The sequence below is a fragment of the Hippopotamus amphibius genome, chromosome 7 (genome assembly GCF_030028045.1).
Source record: "Hippopotamus amphibius kiboko isolate mHipAmp2 chromosome 7, mHipAmp2.hap2, whole genome shotgun sequence".
NCBI classification, from domain to species: Eukaryota; Metazoa; Chordata; class Mammalia; order Artiodactyla; family Hippopotamidae; genus Hippopotamus; species Hippopotamus amphibius.
In genome coordinates, this window is record NC_080192.1 from 70,086,838 (window position 1) to 70,105,045 (window position 18,208).

Consider the following 18,208-nt stretch of genomic DNA (forward strand, 5'->3'; position numbering starts at 1 on the left):
ATATTTTATAAAAGTTAATTTATCCACTTGAGGTTTCATATTTTTAATTGTGAGGGTAAACTTTTTCCCAAATTTTCCAAAGACACATTGTAGAACCTAAAGGGGAAAAGTAATCTCAGTCATTTTTAGAAACGATGCAAAAGTTAAGCATTGTTCACTTGAAGAGGGTCAAGTAAGCAGCACTGAGGAAAATTCAGTTTTCTGGGATGGTTATAGTCTAGGGCAGTGGTTCTCAGCTCTCCTGTCAGAACCATCTGGGAAGCATTTTCAAACAGCAGAGCATTTTGCCTGGTTGTAAAACCATTATTAATTACAATTATGGGACTTCCCTGGCAGTCCAGTGGTTATGACTCTGTGCTTTCACTGCTGAGGGCCCAGGTTCAGTCCCTGGATGGGGAACTAAGATCCCATAAGGCACATGGCGTGGCCAAAAAAAAGAAGAAAAAAAAAAAAAAAGACACAGGGGAAAAAAAAAGAGTTTGGGAGTAAATACAATTATGCCTCAATTGCTGCTTCAGATCCTTTAATATAATAGTTGATAAGATGCAGTTCCTCTATTAATAAAGATAAAAGATAACCAAATTGAAATTCTGTGGCATGTCCTACGAGGATTATTGGAGGAATTCCTTGAAACCAGTGTGTGTTCACTAAAAGGAGAAAGGGTGACAATAAAGTGTTCTAAATCTCTAAGGCAAAGTGTGTGTCTGTTTACGGGACCAATTAATAAAGAACAGAGATGTGATTTAAGTTGAGACTCTCGAGCCTGAAGCATGGAAGGCTTTCTGTTTGGATGGGTTTTCACTTCCTCATGCTTCTAGGGTAGCAGAAGCAAGTCCCTTACAAGGCATCCACATCATTTCTCACCTGCCTGGCTCCTTACCTCTTCCACTCACCCCTGGCAGCAGGATGGAGCTGGTGCCCGAAGAAGCTGAGGAGGAAGAGCCTTTCCCACCACCTCCGTGACTTCTCTAGTGCGATACAGATGACAGGGGGCCTCAGGGCACCTTGGTTTCCCCTCTAGGCCAGGGACAGGGCTGGCAGTGGGCCCCAGCAGCCAGAGATGGACTGAAGTGGAAAGGGTGACAGGCACATGATTTAGGGGAAAGGGAATTTTCATATATATAATTTTTGTTTTGTGGGTAGCAGGGCTTATCATGTACACTAAGTTTATAGTTTGACAACAAAACACTAAATTAAAGGGTCTATCTAAATGACATTCAAGTATATGTAAAGGTATAATTTATTAAACACTTACCAGGTCCCAGCGTGTAGCCGCAAGACAGTTAACGCTCATATCAACCTTGCAAGGGAGGTGTTATCTGTCCCTAGTTTAGATTTGCAGAAACTGAAGCTCACAGAAGGTTAAATACGTTACCCAAAGTATAGCTGGTAAGTCACAGAACCCGGTCTATTTCCTTGGAATCCTGTGTATTTCCCCAAGTCTAACATGAAAATTCACATCAGAATCAACAAGTGACTGTAATCTGTCGCCATAGATACTAAATACTTCATGACACTGAACCAAGTCAGCTTTTAAATTCTGTAACTCTGCTTTTCTGTTACTTGTCAGCTCTTAACCTTAGTTAATCTCAGTTCTGTTGACATTGGACTTGGCTCAGTAAATGAATAAATGAGTAGATTTGCAGCCTTCCTTCAAGTCTCTTTCTTTCAGTCTGAATCTTCTCTACCTGCTGCTGCCATGCTTTACAGTCCTTGTGTCAAACACATAGGACCATAAAGGCAAAGAAAAAGTGTTTCATTGTGATGGTTCAGATTTTGAGTTTCCAAGTCTTTGTGACCACCCTATGAAGGGTACATGCACATGTTTATATCTTTTGTTTGTTTGTTTTTTTTAGCTGTGCCATGCAGCATGTGGGATCTTAGTTCCCCGACCAGGGATTGAACCTGCGCCCCCTGCAGTGGAAGCATGGAGTCCTAACCACTGGACCACCAGGGTCCACGTACCTGTTTATATCTTAAAGGCAAGGGCTGCAGTGGCGTTAAGGGCGTCCATACCTCCCAGCACATCTCCATGTGTGCCACCCTCTTCTGACCTGCACACATTCTCCCAGAGCTACAGATGAGGAAGGTCTGTTTGCAGAATTAAAACTGCCTTCCAGATAGACAAACTACTCTGTCTTCACAGCTACCTAGTTTCCACTGGTGACCTTTAAAAATGTAAAACAAACATACTACCAGATGTATATTTATATGATCAACTGGTTTTCAAAGCACTGATATCATTTAATCTTTTCTCTTTGCAACAATTCTGTGCAGTGGGCACAGAGCCAGGTGCCAGGTACCAGGACCGTTAGGGGCTGATCACTCAGCTTCTAATCCTTGCCGATGAATACTTTTTTTTTTTTAAGTATTTTCTCTTTCCTCACAAGCCCAACATTACAGAGGTATCTTTTAAAAGAAAAATGTTAAGACTTTATTCAAGATATATATCAGGCATTATAACAAAACAGCAGAACTTCAACCTTCGGAATACTGTAATTTTACATCCCTCTGATGCACAGTCCAGTATACTATTTGATTACAGGCCGTTCTACGGGGATCACAGAACTAAGGGGAAACGTGCAGAGTCCTGATCCAGAGTGCAGCTCTCGGAGCGGGTGCCGTCTGCGAAGGAAGCACACCTTTGCCATTTCCAACACCGTGCAGGGTGAACAACTAGGAAGGTACTCGACGCGGTCATGGTTGACAAGCACTGTTATCACAGACACACGGACAGTTTACTACGGAGAACACACAGTTCAGAGGCCAGCGAAGTGAGCAAGCTGTTCACACAAAGCCAGGAGGGATTATGCCTAACTCTCCAGTTTATAAGTACAACACCACATCTCGTCTCCTCAGGAACAGAACAGGTGCTCAAGAGCAAAGAACTTAAATTAACTACATGAAGAGTACAGACTTTCCAGCTAGCATTTTGTAAACAGCCTTGGTCTGTAAATTAGCAAATTAAAAACATTCAGCTTTATCCTCTAGACAGAACTCTACACCACTACATGTACACTTTGAGGCATTCACATTTTACGTCAGTCCACACAAATTTACAGCTTGTTGGATAAGTAAACACGTTTTGCCAGAAATATGACAGCTGCTCTCAGTTGTACAGTGAGTGTTTTTAAGAGAGAATCCAACTCCCTAACCAACACTTGAAGGAAAAATAGTTACATTAAGACAGCAGTTTGGATACCTTTATATATTTTAAATCTTAAATGACAAATAATACAGCATGTCTGAGAGTAGAGTGCTTCAAACTTGTTTTTGGCATAGTTGAGTGCAAACTTGATAGCCCATACTTGTTAAAACTCTCCATTGTAAAATGGTGAAAATATAGCTTGTTCACAATAGGATTTTAATCTCTGCTGCTAAAGGCATTTATTTTGGCAAAAAAAAGTTGCTAAAAAGCTGCTTAATAAGTTAAGCTTTTTTTTGCATTTGTTTCTGATAATTCTGGGTACTCTCAATGACAAGTAGATACATTTTAAAGCATATATTTTTCCTCTGTCGGAAATTATTCAGTGAGCTTGAAGAAAACAGGTTTTCCATCTTCCCTACCGGTTTTAGGTATTGGTGGGTGTGGGGCACAGACGATGAACAGCCAGCCTCTGTTTGCCCTCTGAACCACAAATTTGCTTTTAGGTTTATTTTCCTAAATCCTTTTGTAAATTACAGAGTCACCTTCAGAGGCGCTGTGGGGAAAAGGGATTTAAATAAGCACATCTGGTAACAATCAACTTCAAGAAAAACCCTTTCCGAGGTGGCTGAGACGGATGGATGTTTGCGTAGATCAGTCGCGAACAGTCTTTAACTGGGCCTGTTTACAGCTGACTGACAGCGGGTTTATGTGGTACGTAACACTACTTCTCTAGTGTTCAGGGCCTATCTACGAACAAACACAGTCCAAGGATTATAAGGAACTGGGTCGTGACCACTGCATGCAGCACACTGGAAGGAAACACCAACTCTAAGCACAAGTAGACGAGTCCTACGTTTGGGCTCAGCTCTCGCAGGGGAGAGCAGCTGCCGCAGACCAAGATGCTATTTAAACCAGAATCTCCTTTTCAGATAAAAGTCTCAATCTAAGTAGGGAGTCCCCTCAGACAGTGCTTTGTTCTCTTCCTGAGTGATCTGGGCTGGTATAAAATGCATGCCCGTGAGCGTGCGATGTCTTTCTTGTTCACATTCTGCACAAGCCAGGAAGGGAACAGGGCATGAGCCGCAGCTGCCCAGGAGCTGAGCAGCGAGTCGCGTCCATGAAGATCTCAACCTCTGAACCCTTTCTAGAACCTAGCATTGGGACCGTTACCCAGGTGTCTCAGGTGTGCTTTGCCGCGCATCTGAGACAAAGCGTGGTTCTAGGGTTGGTTTAGTTTGGGTGGATTGGTTGGGTTCTGCTTAGTGTTTCCTAAAACGAGGCGCTCCCATTGTAGGCTCCTCTACCTGGGGAAATCAGTCCCAGCACTGGGTACTATGAAGGAGACACAGTCATTGTCAAGCACTTTTGAAACCCTCAAAATGATTCCTCGCAACAGCTCTGTACGTCTGCATCCCCGAGAAGTTTCATCAAGGGTGAGGCTCCTGCCTAAGACAATGATAAATGCCCTGTAAGGATTCAGAAGCTCCTAATCCTGGTTCCATGGGAGAGACAAGCTTCCCGTGACTGTCCTCTTATTCTAGGCTGTTCCCCTGAATTCGTTACACTCACACCTGTCACTAAAATACTGTCTCTCTTCATTCTAAACCTCTCTGGCATATTAACTAACTTGTCTGAAGAATATGGACCATTGCCCCGCAGGAAAAGGGATGTTGTACTCGAGTTGTATTTGGAAGCTTCATAAGCACATCTGAGACATTCTCTAGGATCAAAGTAAGTTTTTACACTTCTGTTTTTGTGGTTTTCTTACACATCAGAACCTCTGGCAGCCCTTGCAAGTCCGCTATATTAAGCCAAAAGCCGTAAATATGTACATCGTAGTCCAAGGTATTAATACCAAAAACAAAAAAAGTTTAAAAAAAATTGCTTTGTTTGCATATAGAGGACTAAAAACAAAGTATGCAACAAATAAATTACAAATGTACATCTCAGCAGTGTGGGGGTGGTTCTCTTCTAGAAACACTGCTGTCTGTATGCCAATCCAATTATGGAAAATTACTAACCTCAGAAGACTTAAGATCACACCCCCAACACACTACCTTCCCCTTTAGCCTCTCCCCAGCAAAATAAAGAAAGGAAAGGGGAGGAAAAAAAACCCTTAAAAGTGGAAGAGGGGAGAGAGGAGACGCCACGTCCAAGGCTGCGCACTCAGCACACCAGCTTGCGGGTTTCTATGTTATTAGTGAATAAATAGCTCTTTAAGGCAGAGAAGAAACATTCTATGGATCCGGTGCTGTTGGCTCATCTCACTCACGTGGTTTCAGTGGCCGAGGATGAGGTACTTTTCTTCCTGAAGCGAGATCGAAGGATTCTAGGCGGTGCCTGGTAGAGACAACAGAAAAAGGACCCCTCAATTTGGCATAAACATGGAAGCTTCTGAGGACCGCACCCGGAGGGGTTTGTGTTGAGACGCCAGCTCCTTTGGTCAAATACACACATTTGAGGCTGGCGGGGCAGGGGGCCCGCTTGGGTCTCCAGAGTCACAGCCCCAGCGTCCTCGTGAAGCTGAGCCCACGGAGGAGCCCAGCGCCTCCCTCTTCATGCTCTCTGAAGTCTCCGGATCTCTCAAGTGAAAGGCTGCACAGAAGGATGACACATCTTTTTTCTGCCTTGGGAGCAAAATTATCCTAACAAGTGACTCAGCAGAGAGAGGCCTCCCCATCTCTTCCCTTGTCTTTGTTATTTCCTTTGGGAAACAGCCTTGTGTTTCTTGGTACGTGCTTAAAATTTCCATCACCAAATTTCAGTCCTCTTTCTGGAGGTGAAATCCTTTCACGCACAGTAAACCACACAACAGAGGAAACCCTGCCTTTAAGTAGGAAGGGTTCCACCTGACCTTCCCTACAAATGGCTATCAAGGGGCCCCTCCTTCCATGGGACACACGCATGACAGGGGAAGTTACTATCACAATAAAATAAAAGGGACATCTTTTCTCCTAGCATAGCACTCAAGGGGGTTCCCAACTGGTCCCAACTCTCTGTACTCAGCTTCGTTTTCTGCACTGTCCTTTCACACCTCCATCCCTTCTGACCGCAGGCCCTTCCTCCCTTTTCTGTCCATAGTCACTCCTGAGCCCCACCCCCACGGCCCACTCACAGCCAAGATCAGCTCCTGGGTTCTCACACCGTTAGCACAGGACAGGGCATCAGAGGACACTGCGCCCACGGGGTACGTGTCTGCTCTGCGCAACGTCTCCCCTGCCACACCGTGACGTCCTGGGAGCAGGTCCGCCTTCACCACCACTTCCCAGCCAGGAGTCTGCTGCCCAGCGGGCACACGGAGGAAGGCGGGAGGGAAAAAAGCAGGAACAGGAGGCTCCTGCGGCCTTCCACATCCTGAGTCCTCACACTACACCTTTGCAACTAGGAAATGTTTACCAGCCACCTCTGTTTTAGGGATTTGCCTCAGGCAGTTTAACCATAAACAGTAAAGTGGCTTGTGCAGCTTTAAAAAACAAAACCAAAAAGGCACAAACCCTCAGGACCTAGAATGGCTCTGGTACCTTCCCTGCCCACTGGGCTGGGACCCTCTCCCCAGAGCGGCGCTGCCCGGGCTGTAAAGGACTCCTTGGACGGAGTTAAAACCAAGAATATCTTTTACCAAAACCTCTAACTTCGAAATTGACCCCCGCGTGCCCCACCTCAGGAAGGAATCTGAGGAGCAAAGGCACACTGCGGTGGTAACAGCTGTGGCCCTAGTGTGAACAGGCCGACAGCTGCTGTGCTGGAGCAGGGCAGCCTTTCCACGCACGGCCTCACCAAAGTCTCACAAGGGTCTCTGCTCCGTGGGCAGATGGACTCTCGGGCTGCAGTATTCAGCAAGGGGGGTGGAGGGGAGATGTGATGGGACAGAGAGGAAGACTTTGGGGTCCCCCGATTCTGCGGGCCCTGCACCTGAGCCCAAGCCTAGTGACCCCACCCAGAGCAAGGCCGTGAGGCTCTGGGCTTGGCCCTCCTGCTGCCCAAACTCCACGTGCATCTACAACTGGCCAGAGTACATAGATCAAATGCATTGTTTTTGGTCATTTTGAAGGGCTGCACCCCTTCAATAACATTTTTTGAACATCTATTTTGTACCAGGCACTACGCTGTGTCATGGAGATGCAGGGAACAAGCTTACTTATAAAGACCTGTCATATAACACATTCTGAATTTTTCTCCCCCCAAACACTCATCTGGGTTGCTTTTCACTCACACATCACCGTAAGCTGGTAGTTAGGTTTTGTTTTTGTTTTTTGTTTTCGGTTCTGTTTTTTTAAATCTCTAGACACTATCTCACCTCTTCTATTTCCAAATAAAAGCAGTAGGGTCTTAGTCACGCCCTGGCAAGTAGCTGGACGCTACCTCGTGGCTTGTCCAGCCTGTTTGATGCAGAGAGGTTTCCCCACCTCAGGCACTCAGGAGATGTTGGGTGCCCCAAGAGGTGCCACTCCCAGGAGCCCCAGATCGCCAAGGTGAAGGCCTTTGTGCAGACACACACTCCACCCCACAGCCCCCGACACCGTGTACCTCCAGGGGCAACTCCGTCCTTCGAGGTGCTTTATACTTGTACATGAAATCCAGCAGGTCTTCCTCCTCCTCATCAGAAAACGCCAGTGGGTTTTGGACCTGGTGGGGCTCCCATGCCTCCAAACCACCCTCATTCACATCTCCCTCAACCACTGAATGTCCATTTACAATCTACACAGAGGAGACAAAGGATAGCAAGGTGGGATCAGTGTAGAAAGGAGCAAAGAAGGGCAGGCAAGGTCAAGGTTAGGCACACAGCACGGCAAGCCAGGCCAGCTAGGAGAGCCGAGGCCCCGGTATGGTATCCTCCAGGGATACTGCAGGGGATCCAGGATCACTGCAACTGTGAGACTGGGCAGGTGCTGAGCACGGGAACACGTATAGGCTTCAAAATCTACGGATGAGCTGCCGGGGAGGTGGGGACACCTCTGCCTTAACTGAGATGTGTTACAACCTGCACCTTGTAACGTGCGCTTACAGCACCTGTAAGCTCAACCCTGCAGCTCAGAGCTGTGAGGCCACACCAGAAGAATGCTCAGGGAAAGAATCTCTAGAAAGGATGGTGGCAGTGACTTCCGGAGGGGACCAGCACAGTTTTCTACAATATTGATACACACAAGCAATGCTGACAGTGCCTTAATTACACGTGCACATTCAGCTCCAAGCATTCCTTAAGAGACAAGATGAAAAATGCCAGGAAGCCTTCAGAGAGAACCTTAAGCAAAGCTATGTAGATTTTTCACTCAAAGGCCAAGTCCTAGAGAAGCAAAGGAGCCTAGTAGAAGGAGAATCTAGTAGCAGCCTTCCCCTCAGAAACGACAGCAGGATTCCTGTTTTGGTCTGCCGTGACTAACCCACAGGGAAAGCACCAGAATTGATTCATGTCACTGAGTGCACGGTATTTTTGCAATGTTCAATGCTGAGCATACTGTATGTCATCTGGCCAGGTAGTCCTATCTCAGTCGCGATATAAAGTACTTCCTGCCCATCTTTCTAGGCTTCATATATTGTTTTTACCTAGAATCACAGAATGCAGAGCCAGGGGGCCCTCAGATCACCTGGTCCAACCACTCCAAGGCCTGCAGAGAGAAACCAGAGCTCTTTCTGGAACATCCCGCTACTTCTCCTAAAAACATGTTCAGCCACCAAATGTGTTCTCTCCATCGAAAGGGGAATAACAGCACCCGGTGTGGGCCTAGTAAGACCAACAGCAAGAAGCCTCATCTTGAGCCGCTTTCCCGGTCATTGCTGCTATACTCCCAACAGCCAGCAGGGGGCAGCATGAGAGCACGGCTGTCCTAACCACGGATTTCAAAGCTGAGCTGCAGGCTGGGAGCGCCCTGCTCAGACAGCACCTGAGTGAGAGCGAAGCCTGAGATGTTAATTAACCTTCCTTTGTGCCTTTTGCTCCTGTGTATCCCCCAGCCTGTTTCCTCCAAGTTTAGGTTTCCTCCCGTCCCTTCCCCGGCCCGAATCAGCTGCACCCTTAGGAAGGATGAAGACGAAGACTGACAGCTCCAGGGAGCCCTCCCTGAATGCTCAGGCCCTGCCTGTCCTTCTACTCCCAGTGGGGCTTGGAATGTGTACCACGTGGCTTGTGCTGCGCGCCCTGCTTCCCCTGTCCATCCGTCTCACTGCCTCGGCCCCACAGAAAGCATCTCAGCTATGGCTGATCCTCCCTGGCCCCTCTGAGCACTGACCCAGGGCTGTGCCCACAGTGACCGCCTGTCCACTAACCGCGGTGGAGTCCCGACATCATCTCAGAAGGCTCAGCTCTCGTCCCACATCAGAACTCAACACCCGTCGCAAGGATGTTCCTTCTGGACACCAGACAGGAGGAAAGAGACAGGCCTCCCCAGGCCCAAAAGCTCTCAGACCAGGGCAGACACTGCAGAAGTAACCTGGCTAGCTCTGTCAATATGAAACCCCGCATCCTGAGAGAGGGCTAGGGGACTGGTTCGAGTTTGTGCCTCAGCACACATGGTTTCCTCTGAATCCGGGCCTAGGGCTTTGATCATTCTGAGGTCCAGAAGGCAGCCCAGAGTCACCAAAAGATCCTCAGGCATCGAACAATTCAGCCTCCTCACCTGGTCTGGATTCACTGGGACTGAGCTATGAACTCACACATTACCAGAACAATAATACTCATAATAACAACAACAACAACAACAGAGCCACGATCTCAGGACTGAAACGAAATGGCTTTGAGTTTGTTCTCCACTGCATCCTCGAGCACGGACTGAAGGGTAGAAAAGAAGTGACCCTCTGGTCCCTTAGGAGTGGTGGATCAATGGGAACCCAGATATCCAGGCAGGAATAGAAAACAAGCTTTCAACTCAGCAGAACAGGGGAGCAAAGGATGGTAGTGTGGGCAGCTCAGGGGCCAGAAGCAGCTTCCAATGGGAAGCTGCAGAGAGAACCTGCTAAAAAAAGAAGAATCCTACTGGTCACTGTGTCCACAGAGGTTTTTGCCAAGAATGTTGTTTGTAACATAAACACTGTGGACAAGCTGAGCCTCTGGTTGGCTACTATGCTGCGACACTGAATCTCATAACTGTGTTTCCCTCTTGGCACTGGCTGTGAGGAAGCCCAGCATCTTGGACAGTCTATGACTTTGTGACATGGACTTAAACTTATCTCCTGACTCCATCTTACCTGCCTATTCCCTTTCCCCCCAGCTTCGTTCTTCTTATTTGGTTTGATCCACCATCTGTATTCCCACAAGCAGACAAGTCCTTTTTGGAACAGGGAGGAGTATAAATGAAGAAACAAACCCCACAGAACCTGGTCCCACCAAGACGGCCACCAGGATGAAGATGGGTGGCTGGGCCGAAAATGGGCCTCCTCGGCACCCCTCTCCCTGAAGATCCAAATAGAATCTGTGACCCAGCAGGTCCTCACCCGAAAGGGTGCTGCTGCCCACATCTTAATACGCTGATGGCTCCTAAAGACAACTCGTATGAGAGGCGCACCCCATGCAAGGTCACGGCCGCAACTACCTCCGAACCTCAGGGAACAGCAGGCAAGCCCTCCAGCCCACAGAGCTGACCATGCTGCCCGAGACTGGGCGGCCTCCAGGAAAGGACAAGGGACGCGCTCGTTTTCCACAGCAGGGGAATGAGCGTGTAGCCTTTGCTGACGTTCTGTGTCGCAAACGTGTCTACGGCAGGCTGGGAAGCAGCGGCACCTCTTCCTTCCAGGGGGAGGGCAGGGAGGGAGAAACCCCCAGCCCCTCAAGGCTGAGCGGATCCGTCTGCAGGAGCCCCAGGGGCCTCCCCACCCCCCCACAGCGCAGCGAGCATCCCGGGTTAGCAAACACTCCCACACGGCACACATTAGTCAGAGTCCTTAATGAAAGTCAGCAAATGCATGTGGAGGGCAGCACACCCATCTGGACCACTTACATCCGCGTCCCCGACAGCCACCAAGGAGAAAGAAGAGAATATTCTGTTAGGGAAAGACCTTTGGGGATGAAACACACATGTGCGAGTGTTCGTGTACGTGCGCGCACACACACACACTCACACACACACACTCACACACACACGCACTGCCCACGCGCCAAACCTCTGACCGCTCCTGCTGCTGAGGGAAGACACTGCCCCAGGGCCACACTCAAGAAGGAAGCAATTCTCTCTCTCTTTTAACAGAGAGGATAACATGGGATGACTTTTCTTTTTTATATGATTTCCCATACACTTGATTTTTTTTTTTTAAAAAAAGGGAAAAGAACCCACCTCTGTGACTGATTCCAAGCAGTAACAGAATTCAGTTTTCAGCTCAATATAACATCAAGGTAGGTAGAGAGAAAAGAGGGGAGAAAGGGCAGGAGGGGCGGAAGAGAGAGATAATAATAGAAGCACAGAAAAAGGGAGACAGATGTGAGGAAACAACAGGAAACGGCTGACAGACGGGCAGGAATGGAGCAGAATGTTCTCCTGGGACCTGAGATGCACAGATGAAAATCACTTCGGGGGACCAGGAAGGTCCCTCTGACCAAAGCAACTGTGACTCCTGAAATCCTTTCTCCCAGCATCACTGCCCCAGGCCTGGGTGTGAGACAAACCTCCCCGACACCATCTGCTGACACTTCACACCCAGCACCCTTCACTCGCAGAGCAGGTCAGAGCTGGAAGGGCCCCTAGACGGGGAAGGTGCCAGAAGGTACCTAGCTCAAACCCCCACTTTACGGAGGAGGAGCCTGAGGCATGATGAGCCCAGGGGGCTTTCCCATCGTCACAGAGGGCAATGGTGTGGATGAGTCACCCGCTGGTTCCTCGCAAGCAGACCTTAGGGAGACGGGGGAGAACCCCAGGGCCCTCGAGAGGGCCGAGGAAGGCAGGGCTGGGGCAGAGGCTCCCACACCATGACTCTGAGCAGGGCCACCCCAGCCAGAGGCCGCCGCCAAGCCCCACCTGCCGCCCAGTCCCCTCCCACCCCCATCCCCACAGCTCCCAGGAAGACCAGACTCTACTCGGTTCCCACCATCAGCTGTAATTCTATTTAAACGCACTGGAAAGGCAGCCCCTGATTATGAAGCCATGGGGCTGGGGCCGGGGTGAGCGTCTCCCCATGCAGAGACCAGCGCGGAGCAGGCCCACAAGGCAAGAACAGAGGAGAAGGCAGCTCTCCTCTCCCTGGTCCCCCAAGTGACAAGATTCCAGAAGGAGAGGCTTCCTGAATGGCTCATGGAATTTATAAACTCAAAACTGTAAAGGGTGAAAAGACTGAAATAACCATAATTGCCTGAGGCCACTGGGCCAGTGTGGTTGTTTCCTACAAACTAGTACAGCCAGCAGGCCCGAGTCTTAGCCACTGGTGTTGGAAACACCTGGGTGCAGCCCCTCCGTTTCTTTTGGCATTTTTTGGCATTTTTTTTATCTCCTTTTTAAAAATTTATTTTTGTTTATTTATTTATTGGCTGTGTTGGGTCTTGGTTGCTGTGCACAGGCTTTTTCCAGTTGCGGTGAGCGGGGGCTACTCTTCATCGTGGCGCATGGACTTCTCAGTGCGGGGGCTTCTCTTGTGGAGCACGGGCTCTAGGCGCGCGGGCTTCAGTAGTTGTGGCACGATGGCTCAGTAGTTGTGACTCGAGGGCTCTAGAGCGCAGGGTCAGTACTTGTGGTACATGGGCTTAGCTGCGCCACGGCATGTGGGATCTTCCCGGCTCAGGGCTCGAACCCATGTCTCCTGCATTTGCAGGCGGATTCTCAACCAGTGTGCTACCAGGGAAGTCCCTGTTTCTTTTATCCTTGTTGAGCATATATACACTCCTCCATTCCAGCAGCACGCAGGCCTCCACAGCCCCCTGCCCAGGACTCCTTGGACCGTCCGTTCTCATTAGGCTTTCGGCCTCCAAAACCCCCAGGTCTTCTACAGATCTTTGAAAACCTTAGCATTGAAAACCGAAGAAATAAAGGGAAAATGGGACCCTTCTTAGAACGCAGCCCCACGCCCTCCTGCTCTCCATCGGTGTGGGAGGCACGAGCCACGTCTCCGTGGCACCAGGGCTGCGGGCACAGGCAACAAGGGCACCAGGCGTGCCTCCCTCCTCCACTCACACCAGCCGGCGGCTGCGGGCCAGGGGCGGCCCCTCTCACCTTCTCGGCTAAACGCAGCTTCTTCATTCCTTAAGGGGGTGGGGGGTGCAGTGCAAGGGGAGCTGGGTTAGCCCAGCACCACCTCTGGTCCCTCAGTGCCTAGTTAAGGTCAGGGAAAGCACAGCAGCAGATCGGGAGAGAACAACGTGGCCAAGCCGTCACCCAGGGAGGGTGGCTGTAGGGGGCCCCCGCCCACGCCTGGGAGAGCCCAGGCCCATCCCCTCCCTGAGGGCTGCCGGCTATAACAGTAATCATCACCCCCACCTTTCAAAAAGCCCTTTCACAGACATTTTCACAACAGCACAGGGACGTGGGGAAGCCGGATCTATATCTCTATTGGAAGGAAACCAAGGCTTGGAGTGGTTACGGGATTTGCACATAGTTACACAGCTGGTAAGTGGCAAAGCAGGACCAGGGCTCCCTTGGCTGCACAAGGACCGAAACCTCTGGACCCGCAGGGCTCTGTCACTCCAGTGGACCTGGTAAGCGCCTGTGTCCTCCTCACGCACAGCACGAGGGGGCTATGACCCTGTGATGGTTTTAAAACATCTCCACACATTCTTTGGTGAAGAGGCGGAGCTGGATTCCCTCCCTTTGAGTGTGACCTGGACTTGATGACTCACTTCCAGCAAACAGAATGAGGCAGAAGCAAGCGGTGATGTGTGACTTCAGATCAGGTCCTAAAAGGTGCTGTGACTTCCCTCTTGCCCTCTCTCCTCTGCATCACCCACTCTGGGTGAAGCCACCTGCCACGTTACAAGGATGCTCAAGCAGCCCCAGAGAGGCCCACGTGGTGAGGATCTGAGGCTTCCAGCCAACAGCCACAGACATCTTCAGTCAAGCCTTCAAGTGGCTGCAGCCCTGGCCGACAACCTGACCACAACTCTTGAGAGTCCCTGAGCCAGAACCACCCAGTTACACGGCTCCCAAATTTCTAGCCTGGATTCACTGTAAGACAATACAGGCTTGCTGTTTGAAGGAGTTAACCTCCTGACTCCACCCCGCCAGGCCCTGCAGCTGCAAGGGAGCCCCAAGGTCAGACACCAGCTCATGGTTAGGGCTTCCTCCCGAGGCGAGTCCCGCGCACTGCAGGGAAGCTGGCTGTCTACTCACCTTTCCGGGTCCTGCAGGTGGAGCAGCAGGTACACACTGTGGGGACGTGGGCACCATCAGCGATAGTCCCCACTTGACAGGAACCAGCCCCAGGCAAACAGGGAGGCCCCAGGGAGGTGTGGGGGTCCCAGAGTGCTCAATATAGGGGTCCCAGGAAAGTGGGTCTCTGTAGAGACACCAAGGTGGGGGAGGGGATCATTCCAGATTCAGCTTCCTCTCGGGTCTAGAAAATGCCCTTGCCTGGCCCACAGAGGTCAGTCCTTGTGTCCTGCAGTCCGAGGGAAGGCAGGGGATGAAGTCAAAGTTTCCTCTGAGGAGTAACTCCAACTGCGCCTGCCCCGACGCCCCTCCTCTCTCTGACTCCCGGTTCAGAATGACCTGCAGGAAACTGACCATCGAACCCCCAAAGTGCTCAAATGGCCAACTGGCTGCTACCTCACACACTCCCCTGGTCTTGCTGCACATCTGGGTATACAGTCGGTGCTCACTAAATACAGGCTGACCGCCTCCAAGTTCATGGAAGGCTAGGATCATTCCTGGGGTTCAATGCCAGACTTTCAATAAATGGTGTCGGACGAAAGGCCTCCTAGTCCATTCTGCAAGGTGGGCGAAGCAAACCGCATAGTGTTATTTTACACCAGCGGGTGCAGATTTTTATTCTACGTATAATGTTACATAAAATCTCATTCCATCTTGTCGTTTTTTCCCTAGGCCTCATGTTTCCAAACTCTACCTACACGTACGCTGAAATGCACATAACTTGATGGGGTGCAGCCGCTGCCCCGGCCCACACTCCCTCAGCCTGCTGCAACAGCTGCCACCTGCCCAGGGCTTGCGAACCACCCCGGCCACCCTTCTCGCAACCCTAAGATGCAGGCTGAATAGGGATCCTTGTGCCTTTTCTTCAGAGGAAAAACTGAAGCAAGTTGAGCTCTCGTTTCCTATGCCAAGGTCACATCCTCTGATAGCGGCTGCCTGAGAAAGGTTCTGACGTTCAATGTTGGCCCAGTGGGAACAAGTGTGCTTGGTGATGTCTGCCTTGTTATGTTGCATGTGCCGTCTCTGCAAAGGCCTGGGGTCACGCAGCCAGGAGGGAAGCCCAGACTCGGGGTGGCTTCCCTGTTCCGACCACGCCTGGTGCCCAAGGCTGGGGGCTGGGAGGGCACACAAGCTGGGCCACCTTTGGCTGCCTTCCTCCCAGGCACCCCGACCCTCCACTCCAAGGTTACGACAGTCCCAGAGCCTCTGATCTGGGTGCTTTTGCCCCACACCCAGGCCCTGGGCCATCTTTCACCTGTCTTCCTTTCGGAGATGACTTCTATTTTAGGCCCAGAACAGCTGGGTGAGGACCCATGGTCCCTGCCCTCCCTGCTAGGTCAGCACCTCAGTTTCCGGCCCCCGAAAATCACAGGTGCCGGGGCCAAGGGCGGGCGTGAGGAGAGTGGGTTGTGTTGCAGCACAGCGGGCTCTCTGTCGTCCGTGGACTCCACCTGCTCGGCCTGCACACCTGCAACCAGAGCACGCTCCCTGCCTCCCGGGACGTGGCAGGGCTGGAGGGCGGCAGGGCTGGGACCAAACAAATCAGCCCGAATCCGTCTCCATCTAGTGCTGATCTGGGAAGATGTTCAAGGCCCAGGGGATGCCTCCCATTGCCTTTTTTTTAAAAATACTGACGTACAGCTGACTTACAATATTATATTAGTTTCGGGTGTACAGGTGTAGTAATTCAATATTTTTATAGGCCATACTCCATACAAAGATACTGTAAATAATAATGGCTATGCTCCTGTGCTGCACATGGCATCCTTGTAACCTATCTATTTTATATCTGGTAGTTCATAGCTCTTAATCTTCCCCACCCATTTTACCCTCCCCCTCCCCCCTCTCTCTGGCAACTACCTGTCTGTTCTCAGTACCTATGAGCCTGTTTCTGTTTTGTTATATTCATTCGCTTGTTTTATTTTTTAGATTCCACATATAAGTGGAAACATACAGTATTTGCCTTTCTCTGTCTGACTTATTTCACTAAGCATAATACCCTCCAGGTCCACCCGTGTAGTCGCAAATGGCAAAATTTCATTCATTTTTATGGCTGAGTCATATCTGTCGCCTTTTAGATCCATGGACCTCTCTCTTCCCCAGTTCTTCAGCTCTGCCACAAATAATCCACCGAGGGGAGGTGTAGGCAGGAGGCCTGGATTCTGGTCCTGTGTGGCCTTGACACAGTGCGTGACCTCTCTGAGCCTACTTCCTCTGCTTCGGTCATCTCTCAAATGAAAACAAAGACTCTTAGAGGGAAAGGGACTGCAGGGCCACCTAGGCTCACTTCCTAGCCAAAGCAGGAGTCCCTCCCTAAGGCTCTGGTACGTAACTATTTGACTTCGGTTTGGGCCCTTTCAATGTCAGGGATCTCACTGTCTCACAAGGTGGCCCATTTCTGTCCTGGATACTTTCATATTATAAAGTGCTTTCGTAGGTGAGTAAGATATCAACAAGAAGAACAATAATAGCAGCTACTACCTACGGTGCCAGGCATCACCCTCAGCACCTGTACACGGATCATTTCATCTGAATCCTCAGGCCAGCCCTACAAATGGGGCCTGTTATTCCCTGTGTTCAGATAAGGAATCTGCGGTGCACAGAGGAGAAACAGCCTGCCCAGGCCACACAGCTATAAGTGGCTACCCGCTTGGAACTTTACCCCATTGGTTCTAGCTCTGCCCACTGAGCCTCAGAGAACTGGGGCCCTTTTTCTTCCAATGACAGCTTTCACTTGAGGCTCAGTAGCTGATAAGCTGACCGACGGTGGAGGCGTTATCTAATTCCATTTCACATCCCTGCTGTGCCCAGGAGGTCAGAAGCTGTAGATGCTTGAGGAAACCTGATGAGCAGCACATGAGTGAGGAGAAGGCACTGGCCCAGGAGTCAGGGGCCCACGGGAGGATGCCACCAGTCAGGGGGCTACGGGAGGACGCCATCAGTCAGGGGCCCACGAGAGGATGCCACCAGTCAGGGGGCCATGGGAGGACGCCATCAGTCAGGGGCCCACAGGAGGACGCCACCAGTCAGGGGCCCACGGGAGGACGCCACCAGTCAGGGGCCCACGGGAGGATGCCACCAGTCAGGGGCCCACGGGAGGACGCCACCAGTCAGGGGCCCACGGGAGGATGCTACCAGTCAGGGGCCCACCGCAGGATGCCATCAGTCAGGGGGCCACGGGAGGATGCCACCAGTCAGGGGGGCCATGGGAGGACACCACAAGTCAGGGGCCCACGGGAGGACACCACCAGTCAGGGGCCCACCGCAGGATGCCATCAGTCAGGGGGCCACGGGAGGACGCCACCAGCAGGTGACAGACAGCTCACTTCCCTGGACCTTTGTTAGGTAAAATCATAGGGTTAGACTGAGTGATCCCCAAGGTCCCCTCTTGCCTGTCTTTGGGATTCCATACTAAGTTCCCTGGCACAGGGACAGGGCTCCCCTACCTGAGGTGCACCTCACCCCCACAGCCAGGCCTCCACCTCCCCAACCTGCTAGGGTTAAAACATCTCCCTTCCAACAGAAAAGCCACAATCTTCAATCCTGGGGCCAGGCGTAGAGGGGACACTCCTGAGAGGGGAGGACACTGGCAGACGCCAGGCCAGGCTCTGAGCCGTTCTCCTTTCCCTGGCAGGGAGTACAGGTCGTCATTCCCAGGGCAGCCATGAGGCTCCCTCTTTCCCATCCATGTCTTAGACCCTCAAGTCAGGTGGGGCCTGGAAGGATCCAGGGTTCAGGACTGAGGTGCCCCCTGCAGGCAGCACCTCACAGCACACAGTCC

General features: G+C 50.9%; 1 protein-coding gene across 7 annotated transcripts in view; it reads right to left on the reverse strand.

The window, feature by feature from the left end:
- Nucleotides 1-2,438: 2,438 nt before the first annotated feature.
- REEP1 (receptor accessory protein 1) overlaps nucleotides 2,439-18,208 on the reverse strand; it is a 111,157-nt gene continuing 95,387 nt past the window's right edge. For 3 of the 7 annotated variants that reach the window (XM_057742863.1, XM_057742862.1, XM_057742861.1), the window contains one exon: nucleotides 5,018-5,488. In XM_057742863.1, the coding sequence (XP_057598846.1) occupies nucleotides 5,478-5,488 (11 nt within the window). In that variant the 3' untranslated portion in view covers nucleotides 5,018-5,477. Of the gene's footprint in view, nucleotides 3,702-5,017; nucleotides 5,489-5,696; nucleotides 5,744-7,675; nucleotides 7,828-14,388; nucleotides 14,425-18,208 lie in introns of those variants that run through there. The other 4 variants (XM_057742859.1, XM_057742858.1, XM_057742860.1 and 1 more) reach the window with 4 other exon arrangements.